An 18,925-nucleotide genomic window follows, 5' to 3' on the forward strand; every position below is an offset into this window, starting at 1 on the left:
GGTTGTCTAAACTTAGTCCTTCCTGCTGCACACTGGCCTGTTTTGGCTCTGTAGATGAGAAAAATTACACAAAAATTTACAGATTAGATTTGAATTTAAGGATTCCAATAGATCGGAAACACAAGGTGACCCACTTAGAACAAGATCTTCAAGAAGCGCCGGGTGACTTTAAATTTCCAAGAATTAGAAAGACAACGCATGCGCTTTAGAGCTAAGGGCATGTCGAAGCCAATGAAGGCGTGGCCTCTGCCCGCATTCAAGATGGTTCCCAGGACCTTCCACCCTTGCTGCGGGGGCGGGGCGAGAGGCTAAAGGCTCAGAACGCCATTGGTGGAGTCGCACACCGTTCATCCCCGCCCCCCGTAGGGGGCGGGAGTGACAAAGTCCCAATTTCCGGTTCCGTTAGTACCGGGAGCCCGGTCGAGATGGAGGAAGATGCGACCGGAGGCTATCAGTCGCCCGAAACAGAGGATAGAGTGGGAGCCGCGGCCTAGAGATCCACGCTTGGAGTTCACCTCAGACGGGGCGGAACCGCCCTGATGTGAGAAAGTAAGAAACCACCGGCTTGGGGTGCCTGAGGACTAAGGTCTCCGAGGACCTGGACCTGTCAGGGAGGCAGCGGGTGCCTGCAGTGGCCGGCTGCAATTCAGTGGGAGCCCGCCACGCAGTTTGGGGAATGAGGGGCGACTCCAACGAGTCATCTTTTCCAGTCGGAGGAGCATGAGTTTCGCTGACAGCGAAAGAAGCATGGCGAGGCGGCACCTCGGGGGCCAGGACAGAAGCAGCTTAAAGGGGGTGTCATGTGGAGTAGGTGAAGAGGACTGTCATGTGGTGTCTGTCATGAGGGATCACGTGGGCACCTATGGAAGACCGAAGGAAGGCTGGATGGAAATCGCTTCATGCCCCAGAGGGGAGGTTGTCTTGAAGGGAGAGGTTGGAGGCATGCCAGGGAACTTCCCTAAGGAAATGCATGTTCATTAGGACAGGTGGACAAGCATGTAAATATATTCACATTCATGTGGTAGATAGCTCCCAGGATGCAAAGCCTTGATGCAGTTGCAGTAAGAAGTACAGAGAAACAGAAGGAGGAAGCAAAGATGTTTCCAGCACAGAAGTGGGGACCAAACCCCACGGATGTCTTGTCAGGAGTTGTAGGTGGCTATTTGACTTGCGGGGGGGTGGTTGTTGACTGAAAAGATTTGAATAAGTCTAGAAGTCATCACTGAGCCCAGTCCTGGTGACAAGTCAGGATGGAGTCAGAGGGCTCCTAACCTAGTCATAATGGTCTGGACTCCTAGAGTAGTTGTTATCATTGTTATAATACTGACAATCCTTAATATTTAAGGCAATACTTTCCAAACTCTGATATATGTATTAACCACCCAGAGATCTTGTGAACATGTTGGTTCTTATTCAGCAGGCCTATGGAGCATCCTGAAATTCTGTATTTCTAACAAGCTCCCAGATTATGCCCATGCTGCTGGTCTGTGCACCACTCTGAGTAGCAAAGATTTAGAGCAGCACTGTCCAGTAGAGCTTTCTGAAATGGTAGAAGTGCTTTGCTGTTAACAAAGTGCTTTCACACATTAGCTCATGAGAGTTGCACCACAGTGACATAGCTATGGCAGGCTTTACTAGCCCCATTTCACAGATGAGGAAACTGAATTTCAAAGAAGTGACTTGGTTCCAATCCTACTAGTAGGTAATGGAAGTGGAACTCAGACTTGGATCTCCTGACTACTAGTGTTCTTTTCATCAAATGACCTTACATTCCAGGTGACACTGCCTTGTCCTGAACCAGGATCTTATTTCAGAACCTAGTGAACAGTCTGGTGTGGTTTTTCTGGTACAGGGAGAAGGGAAGTGGAGAAGGAGGTATACCTACTTGGGCCAGTTTGTCCCTTTCCTCTGATGGGTTCAGCAGTGGGGGTTCTGCCTCTGACATCTCATTTGATGATTTCAGGACATCCTGGGTCATCTGTTGGGTCTCCATATGAAGCACTTTAACCTTTGAGTCTAAGCTGTGTTAAAAGATGGGGGAAAATTCAGAATTGGAGCCATGAACACAAATAAGGATCTGGGAAAGAGCCATAAAGAAGCTGGGCTGATTGAATTGGAAGAAAGGAAGGCTGAAGGAAGTGAGCATACAGGTATCTGCATGGAGGATTTTCCAGAGGGTGAAACACAAGGAACTGGTTTTGATATTTCAGCGGGAAGTTTGGAGGTTAAATAACAAGGAGCAGGTTGAGATCCCAACTTTTAGGAGCAACCCACCTTTCAAAGGGATAGAGGGGGTGGGTGCAGTGCCTTCCCCTTCAACTGTAGAGGCTCAGCCCTCTGTGGCATGACCCTTAGTGGCTTCTTCTGTCACCATGGTAATGATAGAAATTACCTGCTTTGGCCGTGGAGAGTCCTCCCTTCTTTCTGGGAATTTAAAATAGACTGGCACATGTGAGAGATGGAGGAAAGTGGGGAAATGGGGCGCTGGGTGCTGCTGTAGGATTTCTCATCAGGAGTTGTTGGCACTCTGTCATTCAGTTTGATAAGTTGAGACGGTGCCCACAAAACCAGGTCCTAGAACAGAGTCCTTTGTGGCTCTGGCTCTCTGCCCTGCTCAGCACACAGTATCCATGAGCTGGGCAGGAGTCCTTGCTTGAGCCCTGCCGTATTTGTCCTGTGATGACAACAGGCCTACCCAGCCACTCAGCTCAGTCACTCCACAAGCACGCTGGGAAAGCAGAGGCAGCTCTTGGTTTCAATGGAATAAAGCGGAGAGAAATCCCTGGGCATCTGCTGCCAGGAGCTTATGCTTAACCCTTGGGTGACTGGCAGTCATGAGGGCATTAATTCTGTCTCCCAAGGGTGGGAATGACCTGGCTTTATACTGAACAGAGTGATTTGTGCTGGAACTCCTCATCTCCCATGAAGTAGAGGGCATGATGGAGTAGAGGAGCAAACTTGGCTCATATCCTGCCTCCGCTAACCAGCTGGGTGACCTTGGGCTTGTTCCTTTTAACCTATTTGTTGTACCTCAATTTCCTCATGTAGCAGAAGTGTCTTAACTGTGTAGAGGTTAAGTTGTAAGGATTACTTGAGGTAATAGGTGTTCAGTAAATCCTAGTGTCTCTCTCTCTTCTCCTCCTCTCTCAGTGGAAATGGACACATAACCTTGGGACCCTGGATGCCAAACACCCTGTTTGTTAGTGATACAGTGATCCCTTTCTCTTGAAGGGCCTTAAAGGAGAAGTTTGCCGCACTGGACTTGATGGGTGTCCTGGGCTGAGGCTGGAGGAAGGGCCACTTTTGCCCACAGCAGGTGGCACATCAGTGTTCCAGGGGTTCTCCTCCTAGAACCCCATCTCTAGCTCATTTCCCATGGCCTAGATTCTCTGTTCTGGTCAACCCAGTTGTTTCAAGCCATTGTTTTCTCCCTTTCACTGTCCACATGTATTCCTCCATTCAAGCTGCTTTGTCCTCCTCCAGGAAGCCTGTCTTGGTTACATGTGCCTCACCCATGCCTCACCTTGAAGCTGAGGTTTTCCCTCAGCTCACATGTACTCAGTTTGCACTGCAGGTATCTTATACTTTAATGAAAGTGATGCAGTCCAGCTCAGGAAATTCCAAAAAGCTAACCTTGCTTCCCCACTGACTTATATGGTAAACCAAGAAGCTGCTTAGGCTGGTTGGGACCTTTGGTTGGGGAAGGTGGTTGAGGATGAACTCTGGTTATACACTTGACATGAGATTTGTCAAGGCTTTGGTGCTGGGACTGCCTGTGTAGAACACTTCACCTCTCTAGAGTTGTCCTTTTGATGTGGCCACCTCCTTTCCCATCCCTTAAGGATTTCTCTCAGAGCTTAGGGAGGCCCTGATTTCCTGCTTCCTGGACTTTAACTTCTCACTTTCCCCTTCTGGCTGAAAATGTCCAGTATCCTACACAGGAGCACATTACATTGTCACTATGCGTATGTCCAATATGTGATGTCCTCTCATTTGACATTTCTTTTTTTTTTTAATTATTTATTCATTTATTTAATTTTTGGCCACATTGGGTCTTCACTGCTGCACGCTGGTTTTCTCTAGTTGCTGAGAGTGGGGGCTACTCTTTGTTGTGGTGCGCGGGCTTCTCATTGTGGTGGCTTCTCTTGTTGCAGAGCACAGGCTCTAGGCACATGGGCTTCAGTAGTTGTGACACACGGGCTTCAGTAGTTGTGGCTCAAGGGCTCTAGAGCACAGGCTCAGTAGTTGTGGCGCACGGGCTTAGTTGCTCTGCGGCATGTGGGATCTTCCCGGACCAGGGCTCGAACCCAGGTCCCCTGCATTGGCAGGTGGATTCTTTCTTTCTTTTTTTTTTTAAAATTAATTTATTTTATTTATTTTTGGCTATGTTGGGTCTTCGTTGCTGCATGCGGGCTTTCTCTAGTTGCAGTGAGCGGGGGCTACACTTCGTTGCGGTGCACGGGCTTCTCATTGTGGTGGCTTCTCTTGTTGTGGAGCACAGGCACTAGGCGCGCGGGCTTCAGTAGTTACGGCATGCGGGCTCAGTAGTTGTGGTGCACAGGCTTGGTAGTTGTGGCACACAGGCTTAGCTGCTCTGTGGCATGTGGGATCTTCCTGGACCAGGGCTCGAACCCATGTCCCCTGCATTGGCAGGCAGATTCTTAACCACTGCGACACCAAGGAAGCCCCTCATTTGACATTTCTTAAGTTGAAAGCTCCTGATTTTATACAGTTATTACAGTTGTAACCTTATTAGTTTTGTTTGAAACTTTAGTCAGTGGATACACTTAACATGAGGGCCACATGTACATTAATTTGCCCTGGTTTCTTTATCTCTGTGTCTTATATCTGTTCCCCAGAGGGATACTGTGTCTCTTTGAAGAGACTGAGTTTCTCAAAGGCAGAGTCTCTATATCTTTTCTGTCACTTGAATCTCCCTTCACTACCTAGGGGCTGAGGTTATTATTTATATGCCTGGGGATGAAGGAGGCCAAGCATGTTCTCTACACTGTAGTTAAGACTCTTCAGGGAAACTGCTTAGCTCTCAGGTGGTTCTCTTCTTTCTCTAGAGTGAGTTATCTAATAACCAAAGAGGACTCTGACCTTTGGCTTGTTCCTAAATTTCTAACTCCTTTCATTAGAAGGAAGGGAGGTGTGTGTGGGGGGGGTGCCTGTGGAGTGAAAGCCCCACTTGCCTTCTTCCTCACACTTTTTTCTAATGCAGACTGGAGAAGGTGTAAGTGTAGTGAATGTGGGTCAGGAGGAGCTCAGAGGGGCCAGCACAGGAAACCAGAAATAAAGTGAGGTGAGTCAGCTGGTAAATGGTGGTAAAAGAGGCACCCTGCTGAGGCTCAAAGGCCCAAGGCTGAAGGCCATGTCTCCTCAGTAGGCCCAGGAGTGTCAGAAATGGAGCACTTCCCTTTAGCCTTTAGGAAACTCCAGAATGTCACTTAGTGACATCCCATTAGCCCACTTAAAGGCCAGGTGGTTGGTTTGCCCACAGCATCCTGAGCTGTCTGGGTGAGCTAGAGAAGGAAAAGGAGACTGGGCCATGACACCAGGGCCTGGCCAGAGGCAGAGAGACCAGAATAGCTGATCTGATAAGCTGGGGGTAGGGAGCTGAGGTGGGAGTGGGCCCACGGGAGTCACTGAGGTGAGAAACAATTTTCAGAAGAGGGGTCCTGAATTGGGACAGACTGGTAAAGGAGAGAGAAGAGGGCACTATCCCGATCCATGAAGGAAGAATCAGGCAGGGGTTGGCAGAGCCAGACTGGGTGAAGTCTAAACTTTGGAGAAGTGAGTACCCCAGGAGCTGAAGCCTGAGAATGGGGTTTCAGAGCCCATCCAGGAGGGGAAAGTGCAAATTCTGATCTCCTTCACATTCCCTCCACCCTGCTCAAATCCCCAGGTCTCCAGACACAATGGAGGACAAACGTAACATCCAGATCATCGAGTGGGAACACCTGGACAAGAAGAAGTTCTACGTGTTTGGTGTGGCAATGACAATGATGATCCGTGTCAGTGTCTACCCATTCACCCTCATCCGCACTCGCTTGCAGGTTCAGAAAGGCAAGAGCCTCTACCATGGGACCTTTGATGCCTTCATCAAGATCCTACGGGCAGATGGTGTGACTGGCCTCTACCGGGGGTTCCTGGTCAACACCTTCACCCTCATATCTGGCCAGTGCTATGTTACTACTTATGAGCTCACCCGGAAGTTTGTAGCTGACTACAGCCAGAGCAACACAGTCAAATCACTGGTGGCCGGTGGCTCGGCCTCTCTCGTGGCTCAGAGCATCACAGTGCCCATTGATGTGGTCTCCCAGCACCTGATGATGCAGCGTAAGGGTGAGAAAATGGGCCGCTTCCAAGTGCGAGGGAATCCAGAGGGACAAGGGGTAGTTGCCTTTGGCCAAACCAAGGACATCATCAGGCAGATCCTGCGGGCTGATGGACTTCGTGGCTTCTACCGGGGCTATGTGGCTTCGCTGCTTACTTACATCCCAAACAGTGCTGTCTGGTGGCCCTTCTACCACTTCTATGCAGGTAAGCAGGGACCAGGAGGGTGGGGGTGGAGGATGGTTACTAATGGACAGAGATGCTTTTGCTCTGTGCATGTTGAATCCAGGGGGATTCAGAGATTAGTAAGACATGGTTCTTCCCTTCAAGGAGCTAATATTATAGTGGAGGGAATCAGACAAGTAAAGTATATGACTGTAGGACATAGCGTATGTTCTCGATGAATCAGGATCAACTAAGTTTAGTGGAATATTGGCAGAGGATCATAAGGTGGGGAGGGACAAAATCCATAGGATTTAAAGATGAAAGCAATGGAGCAATGGGTAATAGCTTTTGAGTTGGATGCCTTTCCTTACTATTTTTTTTTCTTTTTTTAAAAAAATTATTTATTTTATTTATTTATTTTTGGCTGCGTTGGGTCTTCGTTGCTGCGCACGGGCTTTCTCTAGTTGCGGCAAGCGGGGGCTACTCTTTACTGCGGTGTGTGGGCTTTTCATTGCCCCGTGGCATGTGGGATCTTAGTTCCCTGACCAGGGATCGAACCTGTGTCCCCTGCATTGTAAGGTGGATTCTTTACCACTGGACCACCAGGGAAGTCCCTCTCCTATCTTTCTAATTGTACTTTTTTTTTTTTTTTGGTAGCTCTGTCTCTTCTTCTGTTTAACACAGTCTTTCATCTGGAGTATTTGGTAAAATTCAGATACATGGACTCCACCTCGACCCTTTGTATCAGATTCTTTGGGAATGGATGCTGGCAATCTTAATGTTAGAGAACCTTCCTAGGAAACGTGAGCATTTTCTCTGGAGTCTGTCCTCACCCCTCTCTCCTCATTTGATTTCATTTACAATTAGAGTTGTCCTTTCCTAATATGTCCAAAATTTCGATTTCTGTTCCCAAACTTACGTGTCCAGAGCTCTGGACAGACATCCTGGCTGTTGGACCTTTTGACCTGGAGGCATGCAATTACATCTGAAATTTGTTTCAATTAACCATTTTTCATCCAAGCTGGCTTTCTCTTCTGACTTACTTTCATGTGTCAGTGGCCATGTTATTCTCCAAATCACTGAAACTGAGGCCTTGGGCATAGTGCTTGGCCCCTTGTCCTTGTCCCCACATCTAGTCCTAGTGACCCTGGAATGTCTTGTCCAACTTTCTCTCCATTCCCACTGCCTTTCCTGAAAACCATTCTCTGTACCTACCCTCTTGGACTATTGCATCAGCCTTCTAGCTGTTCCAAGTCTCTTCCTTCCTATCTACACACAAGTCCCTAATGGATTAACTTTATTTATTTATTTTTAAATTTTTATTAATTTATTTTTGGCTGCTTTGGGTCTTCGCTGCTCTGCGTGGGCTTTCTCTTGTTGTGGTGAGCGGGGGCTATTCTTCATTGCGGTGCGCGGGCTTCTCATTGTGGTGGCTTCTCTTGTTTCAGGGCACGGGCTGTAGGCGCGAGGGCTTCAGTAGTTGTGGCTCGTGGGCTCTATAACACAGGCTTAGTAGTTGTGGCGCACGGGCTTAAGTTGCTCCACGGCATGTGGGATCTTACCGGACCAGGGCTTGAACCCGTGTCCCCTGCATTGGCAGGAACCACTGTGCCACCAGAGAAGTCCCCCTAATGGATTAACTTTAAACTCTGGTTGTGATGTTCAGTGGCTCCCACTGCTTACTCAGTAAAATCCAAACTCTTCAGCCTGGCTTCACCTTCCCTTTTCAGTGAAACATCCTGCTGTTTCCCTATGTATAGTCTATGCTGCAGCCAGGCCAGTTCACACACCGTTCCTCCACCATGCATCATCTCTCCCACCTCTGCTGTATTCATATCCCTCTGCTAGATGCCTTCCAGGTCCACTTACCCTGGTGAAATCATGACTCATTGCCTCCTCTCCCATACTCTCCATGTATCTCTCAACTCAGAAAGGATCTTTCCCTCCTTCCAACTCCCATGACATTGCTTCAGTCTTTCTTAAGGCAGTTAGAACATTTGCCTTGATGTTATTTGTATGTGCCTGTCTCTTCTATTATTTGCACAGGTTCTTCTTTTTTCTTAATGCTTTTTTTCCTCCAGCTTTATTTTGATATAATTGACTGGAAAGTTTCTTGGAAGGGGGTGGAAACTAACATTTACTGAATACCCACTGTGTACCACACTCTGTGACACTGTGTGTCTCAGGGCCTGGTGAATTGTAAGTGCTCAGTAAATATTTGTTGAGAGAGTAGACTGGTTTTTGTCACTCCATTTTTTTTTTTTTTTTTTTTCCTGCGGTACGCGGGCCTCTCACTGTTGTGGCCTCTCCCGTTGCTAAGCACAGGCTCCGGATGCGCAGGCTCAGCGGCCATAGCTCACGGGCCCAGCCGCTCCGCGGCATGTGGGATCTTCCCGGACCGGGGCACGAACCCGGTCCCCTGCATCGGCAGGCGGACTCTCAACCACTGCGCCACCAGGGAAGCCCTGTCACTCCATTTTGCTTAAAATCTACCAATGCTGCCTTATGGGTATTTACAATAAAATCTAATGCTTCTCACGGTCAGTACAGGTCTATGTGATCTGGTCCCTGTCTGCTTCTCCAGCCCCATCTTGTGCTCCTCTGCCCTTACTCACTCTGGTCCATTCTCACTGCCCTTCTCTCAGTTCCTGAGACACACCAAGCTCTGTTCTCACCTCAAGGCCTTTGCAGATACTGTTCTTTCTGCCTGGAATAGCCTTTCCCCTGTTGTTTGTGTGTCTGGGTCCTTCTCATGCTTAAAGCCTCAGCGTACATGCCATCTTTGCAAAGAAGACTTCTTTTTTTAAAAAATAATTAATTAATTTGTAACTTTTTGGCTATGTTGGGTCTTTGTTGCTACGTGCGGGCTTTCTCTAGTTGTGGTGAGAGGGGGCTACTCTTCGTTGCAGTGTGTGGGCTTGTCATTGCGGTGGCTTATCATGTTGTGGAGCATGGGCTCTAGGTGCGCAGGCTTCAGTAGTTGTGGCACACAGGCTTCAGTAGTTGTGGCTCGCAGACACTAGAGCACAGGCTCAGTAGCTGTGGCGCACGGGCTTCGTTGCTCTGTGACGTGTGGGATCTTCCCAGACCAGGGATTGAACCCCTGTCCCTGCATTGGCAGGTGGATTCTTAACCACTGTGCCACCAGGGAAGTCCCAAGAAGACTTCTTTACCCAGTTGGAAAGAGGGCTCTTTCTGTTTTCTTTTTTTTAATTGATTTATTTTAAAATTTTATTTATTTATTTATTTTGGCTGTGTTGGGTCTTCATTGCTGCGTGCAGGCTTTTCTCTGGTTGCGGCGAGTGGGGGCTACTCTTGTGGTGTGTGGGCTTCTCATTGCATTGGTTTCTCTGGTTGTGGAGCACAGGATCTAGGCGCGTGGGCTCAGTAGTTGTGGCTCATGGGCTCTAGAGCGCAGGCTCAGTAGTTGTGGTGCACGGGCTTAGTTGCTCCGTGGCATGTGGGATCTTCCCAGACCAGGGCTTGAACCCGTGTCCCCTGCACTGGTAGGTGGATTTTTAACCACTGCGCCACCAGGGAAGCCCTGTTTTCTTTTGTAGCACCTTGTTTTCCAGATGCTGCCTTCCAGTGGTTGTGAAATGTTTTCTTCTCAGGAGCAACAAGACACCCTTGAGGCAGAGCCACCAGTTCACTTTGTCTCTTTCTGTATGCTGACCCTGGGGAAGAAAGTGATTAGAAATCCAGGGGAGAGGTGGTTCTGGTAAGGCTTAAGGAATTCTGTCATGCCTTCGGACTTGGAAGCCCTCGCTTCTGTCCTGCCAACCTCCACCATCCTACTTGTTTCCTAATCTTTAGTTGCCTGGCCGTAAATTACCAAAACTAGGAGCATAAGAAAAAAAATATATATTATATATATATATATTTTTAAACCGAAGTATAGTTGATGTATAATAGTTTATAAATTACAGGTGTACAATATAGTGATTCACAATTTTTAAACGTTATACTCCATTTATAGTTATTACAAAATATTTGCTATATTCCCTGTGTTGTATAGTATATCCTTGTAGCTTGTTTGTACCTCTTTTTTTTTTTTTTTTTTTTTTTTTTTTGAGGTATGCGGGCCTCTTACTGTTGTGGCCTCTCCCGTTGCGGAGCACAGGCTCCAGACACGCAGGCTTAGCAGCCATGGCTCACAGGCCCAGCCGCTCCGCGGCATGTGGTATCTTCCCGGACCAGGGCACGAACCCGTGTTCCCTGCATCGGCAGGAGAACTCTCAACCACTGCGCCACCAGGGAAACCCTTGTTTGTTCCTCTTAATCCCCTACCCCTATATTGCTCCTCCCCGCAAGAAGAAATTCTTAAAGGTATTATGGTGACTGAATTGTACAGAGAAAACTGAGAGGGAACCTTGGAGATGATAAATCTATTTTACATCCAGTCTCACTCAGAGTAAAAGCCAAAGTCCATGCAGTGGCTTCAGGGCCCTACCTCTTAGACTTCATCTACTGTTCTTTCCCTCATTCATTCGGCTGCAGGCATACTGGCCTTGGTGCCAAAGACCTCAGGCATGCTCATGCCTCAGGGCCTTTGCATAGGATGTTACCTCTGCTTGGAAAGTTCTCGCCACAGATCTATAAGGCTTATACTATCCTTTAGGGCTTTGCTTAGACTTCACCTTCTACCCTTTCTGCCCTTGGCATTCTTTATCTCCATTTCCTGCTCTATTTTTTTCTATAATTAGCACACAACATGTCTGGCATAGTTGTATATTTTGCTTTTTATTTATTTATTGTCTGTTTTCCCCCACTAGAATGTAAGTTTCATAAGGGCAGGGATTTGAGGCTATTTTATTCACTGTTGTATCTTTAGAACCCAAAGTGACTGGCTCGTGGTAATCACTCAATAAATCTTTGTTGAATAAATGAACGAACTCTTGTCTCTCGCCTTCAGAGAGGGAAAAGCAAAATAATTCAATTGCAGGTGAACTTCCTAGTGACACTGGGATTGGGTGAATCTGGGTATTATTCCATCTTCTTCATCAGCATTTTGAAAAATGAATTTTCCTTTCTTTTTTTTTTAAAATTTATTTATTTATTTATTTTCGGCTGTGTTGGATCTTTGTTGCTGCGCGCGGGCTTTCTCTATTTGGGGCAAGCGGGGGCTACTCTTCCTTGTGGTGCGCCGGCTTCTCATTGCGGTGGCTTCCCTTGTTGCGGAGCACAGGCTTTAGGCGCGTGGGCTTCAGCAGAGTTATGGCACGCAGGCTCAGTAGTTGTGGTTTGCGGACTCTAGAGCTCAGGCTCAGTAGTTGTGGCGCACGGGCTTATTTGCTCCACCGCATGTGGGATCTTCCCTGTCCAGGGCTCGAACCCATGTCCCTTGTGTTGGCAGACGGATTCCTAACCACTGCGCCACCAGGGAAATCCAATTTTCCTTTCTTGATATAGGCTGAAGAAAAGTTCTCACTGTAGGCTATGATTTTCTCTTTTAATTGTAATTGTTTTTATTTTTTAAAACATTCATATGGTTCAAAATTCAAAAGGTAAGAAAGGGTATGCAGTGAAAACACTCCTCACCTACCACAGTCACCCAGCTTCCTTCCTTAAAGACAATTAGTGTTACCAATTTTTAATGTATCTTACCAGTTATCCAGTGCATGTATAAGAAAATATGTGGTGTGTGCTTTTCTAGCCAGTGAGTTGTGAAAAGTAGAGCATAAGCATAAGAGTTTTACATCAGGAGTGATTTCTGAAAGGAGTCAGCAAGCAAAGAGGTTTTGAAATCCCCTTCTCCAGAGGAATTTTGTCCTATGCAAAATGACTTCTGGAAGGGGCCTGAGATTTTAAAATTTTTGTTGGTTCAGGGCTTCCCTGGTGGCGCAGTGGTTAAGAATCCGCCTGCCAATGCAGGGCACACCGGTTCGAGCCCTGGTCCAGGAAGATCCCACATGCTGCGGAGCAACTAAGCCCGTGCACCACAACTACTGAGCCTGCATTCTAGAGCCCGCGAGCCACAACTACTGAGCCCACGTGCCACAATTACTGAAGCCTGCATGCCTAGAGCCCGTGCTCTGCAACGAGAAGCCACCGCAATGATAAGCCTGCGCACTGCAACGAAGAGTAGCCTCCACTCGCCACAACTAGAGAAGGCCTGCGTGCAGCAACGAAGACCCAGTGCAGCCAAAAATAAATAAATAAATTTATTTAAAAAAATTTTTTGTTGTTGGTTTAGATGGAAGCAAAGATGGGAGTTATAGGGTCTAAGGTGGCTAAGGATGGAGGGTTTGTCATCACTGGGCCAACTGGTAGAAAAGGTTTGGGGCCGTGTGGAGTGGAACCTCATGTCTTGAGGCATTATCTTTCCCTTGATTCCAGAGCAGCTCTCGTCCCTCTGCCCTAAGGAGTGCCCTCACATCGTCTTTCAAGCCATCTCGGGGCCTCTGGCTGCAGCCACTGCTTCCATCCTCACCAATCCCATGGATGTCATCCGAACCCGAGTACAGGTAAGACCAGTCTTCTCCCCTACCCTCTTCCCAGATAAACCATTAGAAGTGTGATCTTCAGGCCCTCCAATATTTCCTGACCTCTTTGTGTCATGGCCCTCTAGTCTAGCCAGCCTTCTCCTGGTCATCCAAGCCTCTTCCTTGTGGTTATGCTTACCATCTACAGAAACCAGCTGAGCACTTTGAATCACCTAGAATGTTTCTGTCATCCTGTCTGCTACCTTGCATGCCTCTACTCCTTTCCTTGCCCATGCCTCTAGGAATTCTTACTGCTTTCTTCTAGGCTTTCATCATAATAGCATAGCCTATCAACCACCTTTTCCTTACCTTGTAGCTTTGTGGTTATTAGAAATATGATTTTAGTTAATTTCGTAAGTCTATCTAGCTTCTCCACTTGGCTATGTGCTCTCTACAGTGAAAATGACTGTCCTTGAACAGGTTTCACAGATTGTTCTGTGTGGACTCAGCACAAACACAGACAAAGCCCTGGGTGGTGTTGTCCAGAAGTTATAGTCCCTGTCTTTAGTCAGCTTAATGACAATTTCACAGCCCTGAGTCCAAGGAAATAGAATCTGAATGATAATGTATAATATACAGATGGTAGGTTTTGCTATATAAAGCTTTAGGTGGAGGGACTTCCCTGGTGGTCCAGTGGGTAAGACTCCATGTTTCCAATGCCAGGGGCCTGGGTTCGATCCTTGGTCAGGGAATTAGATCCCGCATGCATGCTGCAACTAAGAAGCCCACATGCCACAACTAAGAAGCCCACGTGCTGCAACTAAGACCCAGTGCAGCCAAAATAAAAAAATAAATAATAATAAAATTTAAAAATAAATAATAATAAAATAAATAAATAATCATAAAATAAATAAATATTTTTTTAATAAATATTTTTTAAAAAGCTTTAGGTGGAGAGAATGGGGGAATTTTAATATCTGATTTGGGTAACTTAACAGGACAGCTGTCCAGGAGAGTGTGGTCATTGACTTACAGTGAGAAGGAGAGGGAAGGAAAATAACCTTAGCAGATGGAGGTGAAGTCAGCTTCCCTGATACCAAGATGTTGGGATGGAGGTGGCTGGTAAATCTAGGTACAGTTGACTCTTGAACAACATGGAGTTTAGGAGCACTGACACTCCGCATAGTTGAAAATTTGAGTATAACTTGGCCCTCTGAATCTGTGGTTCGCCATCCACAGATCGCATAGTACTGTAGTGTTTTGGGTTTTTTTAAGTATAAATAAAAATGAATTTTTACTTAAATCATTTTGGTATAGATTATAGTCAAAGATATTTAAACACATTGTGGGTAATATAAGCAGGCAGTTCAATTTTAAATTCAATTTTTTATGTAGTAACTCTGCTACCTATGTACAATTTTTTTTTTTTTTTGCGGTACGCGGGCCTCTCACTGTTGTGGCCTCTCCCGTTGTGGAGCACAGGCTCCAGACGCACAGGCTCAGCGGCCATGGCTCACGGGCCTAGCCGCTCCGTGGTGTGTGGGATCTTCCCGGACCGGGGCACGAACCCGTGTCCCCTGCATCGGCAGGCGGACTCTCAACCACTGCGCCACCAGGGAAGCCCCCTATGTACAATTTTGATTTATTTCCAGAGAAGTAAAATAATCTCTTTAAATTTAATGTTAGCATAAGCATGGAATTCTTAAATTAACCAAGTATGTACTTTAGAGAAACAGGAATATATCTTGACATGTTTAGAGAGATAGGCAATCCATAAAGATTAAATAGCAATGGTAAAGTCTTCCCGGTTATTTTATTTATTTTATTTATTTATTTTTAAAATTTTTATTAGTACTGTAGTGTTACTTGTTACTGCTGGAAAAAAACATACTGCATATAAGTGGACCCATGCAACTCAAACCCGTGTTGTTCGAGGGTCAGCTGTGTATTGGTCCCTAGGAAAGTATGCGCCCCCTCCACGACCCACACGTTTGAAAATGAGTGGCATCTGATTGGTTTGCAAATAATAAAGTGTATAGGTTCCATCCTTATTCTCTCCTGAGCCTTGTTCTGGGTGTTCCATGAGGAGATTCAAGGAAAAGGACAGGTCCTTACTTTGAGGAGTTCCCAGGCTGGAAGAGACAGCACATATGAGGACCAGGGCCATAGCTAAAAAAGCCCTTGACGTGGCTGTGGATAAGTGGAGGATTAGGGGAGCACAGGTGGTCAGGGGAAGAAGGGAAAAGGGGAATGTGGAGGAGGGCACTAAAGGAGGCAGAGAGGAATGGGGAGACGTTCTTAGTCAGAGATGGGACTACCTTGTGAATAGAGGGAAGTATAACAAGGAGTGTGTCTGTCCTGCATTGGCTGAAGGTCTGAAGGGGGTAATCTCTAAAAGTGTAATTTGGTGGCAGGTGTGGGGGTAGGGGGGAAGAAGAGGGCAAGACTATTAAGAAAAAAGAGAGAAAAGATTCCAGTATGATAGGGAAGACAGGTCACAGGGTGTGTGGGAGATGACAGGGTTGGAGGGGGAGGACTCTAGCCATGGGGCTTCAGAGGGATTGAGATGATCAGAATCAAAATCACTGGTAGAGAGAGCTGAGACAGGCTGGGACCTGGGCCCCTTTGCTGCAGTGCTGCAGGGCTTGCACATGGACACACTTCTCCTTGAGCAACGGAATACAAAGAAACTATATGGGACTAAAAACAACTGTGTGCATGCCCAGTTGGGGCAAATTCTGGACCCAAAACATACAAAGAAACCAAAAAACCCAACTGCCACTTTTGAAGTGCCGGGAGCAAAAGCAGGGTACTGTGCATGCTCGCTGCACACACCACCAGCTAAGGGGCGGCAAAATACCTAAGCCACCCCTCTGGCCGGACTCCTGGACACACCCCTACCCTCACCCCATATAAGAAACAAGCTTACCTCCCTTTGGGGAGTGAGCAAGGGCCCCAGTAAAGCCTCGCCTGAATTTCTTGTCTGGCCTCTAGTCAATTTCTATTGCTTCGGGAAGGCCAAGAACCCTGGCCCGTAACAGAGCTGCAGAGGCCCTTAGAGGTGATTTAATCCAGCCTCCCTGAGACCAGAGAGAAGCACTTGGTCCAAAGACTCATCACTATGTAGTTTATCTAATGATATTAATTATAACTAACATTTATTGAATACTTACTGTCTGCCAGTCACTGTTCTCAGCATATACAAGTATTCTTTTGTTTACTTCGTAGAACAACCACACAGGGTAGGTATTATCATTACTATTTTATATTTGAGGAAAGTGGGGTGCAAAGTGTTAAGTAAAGTACCTGAGATTATGCTGTTAGTAAATTGTGGAGCAGAATTCATACCAGGCAGTCTGGCACCAGAGCCCCTACTCAGTCACTGTGCTGAACTGTCCCGCAGAAGCAGAGTCCAGCCCTCTGATTCCCAAGTCTAATTCTTTCCACTTTAGCCTAAGGCAGAGGGAGATTGGGTAGAGGGGCTTTGACTGCAGACCGTCGTCCTCCAATGCGTTGACTTTTCCAGGTTGAGGGCAAGAACTCCATCATCCTGACCTTCCGACAGCTGATGGCAGAAGAGGGGCCTTGGGGCCTCATGAAAGGCCTCTCCGCCAGAATCATCTCAGCCACGCCCTCAACCATTGTCATTGTGGTGGGCTACGAGAGCCTCAAGAAACTCAGCCTCCGACCTGAGCTGGTGGACTCAAGACACTGGTAACCAGTGATGGGGAGAGAAGCCTGCTGTTTCCCACACTACTCTGAGTCAGGGGCAGAGAGGAGAGGGTAGCACCCTCTTCAGGTGCCCCACCAGATACCGAGTCCAGCCCTGGGTCAGGGACAGAGACTTTGAACTGCTCTTGCTGAAGAGGCTCCACGCCTGGATCCCCTGCTCTCATTTTTAAATTTTCTTGCCAAACTGGGCTCACTCATTCAGTACAGGTACTGTCCTGCCCTAAGGAAATCCACTCTCCCTGCCAATCCCACTCCATCCATCCCCTGCCAACCCTTCTCTGCCTTCCCCCTCCATCTGTGTCCCTGAGATCCTGAGAAGAGCTGCACATAGAACTTGCTTACTACCACTGGTTCTTCCTCTTGGGCTTTCAGCCCAGATTCCAAGCAGTTGCCATCAGCCCTTTCCTGCTTCATCTCTTAGGCTTGCTTATTTTTATTTTGGGACTGAGCTGCCCACCAGACTACTCTGCTTTTCCCTGCCACTGGGGGCAAGGTGCCAGGCACTTTTGCACAGGGAGTGGGAGCAGCAAAAACCTCTGGTTCTCCAGAGCACTCATCCTCTCTTTGGAGAGTTATTAGGTTGGGGAGAAATGTTGATACTTTATTTTGTGTGTGTATTTTTCTGTGAACCAGGCTACTGTCTTAGTCCTGCTAAAGCACCAATCCTGCAGTCAGAGCCCACCCCTTCCTCAGACAGGTGGAAAAATATCATGTAGCTTTTCCCTCAATCCCAGTTATCTATCCCTCCCAGTCCCTTCAGTCCCAGCAGCCTCAGGGTATATAAGCTGTTTTTTTCCTCCTGGCCCAGATGACTACAGTGGTGGGCACAGCTCTAAATAGATCAGACTGTCTGGGACACACTGGACTTGGAACACTACCCTGAAAAGTCTGGTTTAGAGAGTAGTTGGTTTGGAAAGTGACAGGAGTATATGTGTGCCCTAGTGCATCTCCCTCGACCAGCTGAGCCAAACCTAGGAGAGGGCAGTGGAGGTTCTCAGCCCCAGGCAGTCATAACACACAGATATACCCCAATCACTTGGACTCACAGAAACAGATGTCTCACAATGGGAGTCTCTGAGATGTGGAACTGTTTGAGTTTTTCTTGTCTCTGATCTGAGGAGTCATCCCGGTCATGGTACCCTCTGGAGAGATGCTTGGAGGCGGGTAAAGGGCGGGTCAGGAACTCACCCAATACCAGGACCACTGCATTTACCAGCCTGATACTGCCGAGATGATCTGTTGAAGCTCTCAGGAGCTAGATGATGAGTGCTCCTTCCCTGCCTCATCCTTCCCCCACAACACACACCTCCTCTACCAAGCTTGTGTTGCAGGTGAGGAGAGGTGCAGTAAATGGAATGAGAAGAAGGCATATCAAACCCTGCACTTTTACTTGAGACATCTGGCTTGGATGACCCTTCAAACTTTCTTATTGGTCCCACCCCCTGGGAGAGGCCATGGTGCCAATTTGAAAGGTGCTAGCTACCTGAAGCCTTGATATTTCTTATGGCTGCCCCACATTCTATCCCCCAGGCAAGATCAGAATCTGAATTCTCTACCTTCACCACCACCACTGCCCATCTTGGGCTCTATCTTTGAGGGTTATTTTCTCTTTCACTTATTTTTATTTTTGTCTGTCCCTTCTTGCACTTTGTCAAGAGTCCTCCAATTTCTATTCACAAATGGTCATCCAAAGGGTTGGGCCCACAGATCATGAATCTTCCTGCCTCTCAGTCACTCCTTTACCCTAAGAACCACCAACATAATAGAAGCCAGGGGTCCCTCCTTTCTCTTTAAACTCATCCTAGTGAGACCTTTGGAGGTTGGTTTTCTCAGCTCCGCACCTTCCCCTCCCTACAGTCTTGTCTTCAGTCCTTCCCCACCATTGCAAAGTGGGTAAAGTATCAGGGACAGGAGGTAGTCTCCTGTTTCTCATGTCTTAGGTTGTTTCCATCCCAGACTCCTCCAGACTCTTTCTTCTGTTTTATTCTATTGTACAGTATTTCAGTCTCTCACCTGTTTCCTCTGTCTGTCTCTCTCTGTCACACACACAGTTTTAAAGGATGATGGGCATTTACTAAAAGGGACCCCTGGCCCCTACTTTCCCATCTAATATTAGGGAGAGGGATTGGGTTTGGTTAAAATGCCTTGGTCGGGGTGGGATAGTGGGCTTCCATTTTCCCAGGACCATGGATCTGGACCAATTGGAATTTTTGATATATTGGTCTGTAGCCAAAATTGGAAGAAACTTTCGGGAGACTGGGCAA

At 47.2% G+C, this 18,925-nt stretch overlaps 1 protein-coding gene across 2 annotated transcripts; it reads left to right on the forward strand.

The window, feature by feature from the left end:
- The first annotated feature begins 405 nt into the window (after positions 1-405).
- SLC25A44 (solute carrier family 25 member 44) lies at positions 406-17,817 on the forward strand. Of its 2 annotated transcripts, XM_065889375.1 has the most exons (4): positions 406-549; positions 5,909-6,546; positions 12,844-12,971; positions 16,456-17,817. In XM_065889375.1, the coding sequence occupies exons 2-4, from the start codon at positions 5,922-5,924 to the stop codon at positions 16,645-16,647; spliced, it is 945 nt and encodes a 314-aa protein (XP_065745447.1). In that variant the 5' UTR covers positions 406-549; positions 5,909-5,921; the 3' UTR covers positions 16,648-17,817. The 2 variants fall into 2 exon arrangements, with proteins under 2 accessions (XP_065745447.1, XP_065745438.1); XM_065889366.1 differs by lacking the exon at positions 406-549 and having other exon boundaries at positions 5,922-6,546; positions 12,820-12,971; positions 16,456-16,647.
- The last annotated feature ends 1,108 nt before the right edge of the window (positions 17,818-18,925 follow it).

Source organism: Phocoena phocoena, chromosome 1 (genome assembly GCF_963924675.1).
Source record: "Phocoena phocoena chromosome 1, mPhoPho1.1, whole genome shotgun sequence".
Lineage (NCBI taxonomy): Eukaryota > Metazoa > Chordata > Mammalia > Artiodactyla > Phocoenidae > Phocoena > Phocoena phocoena.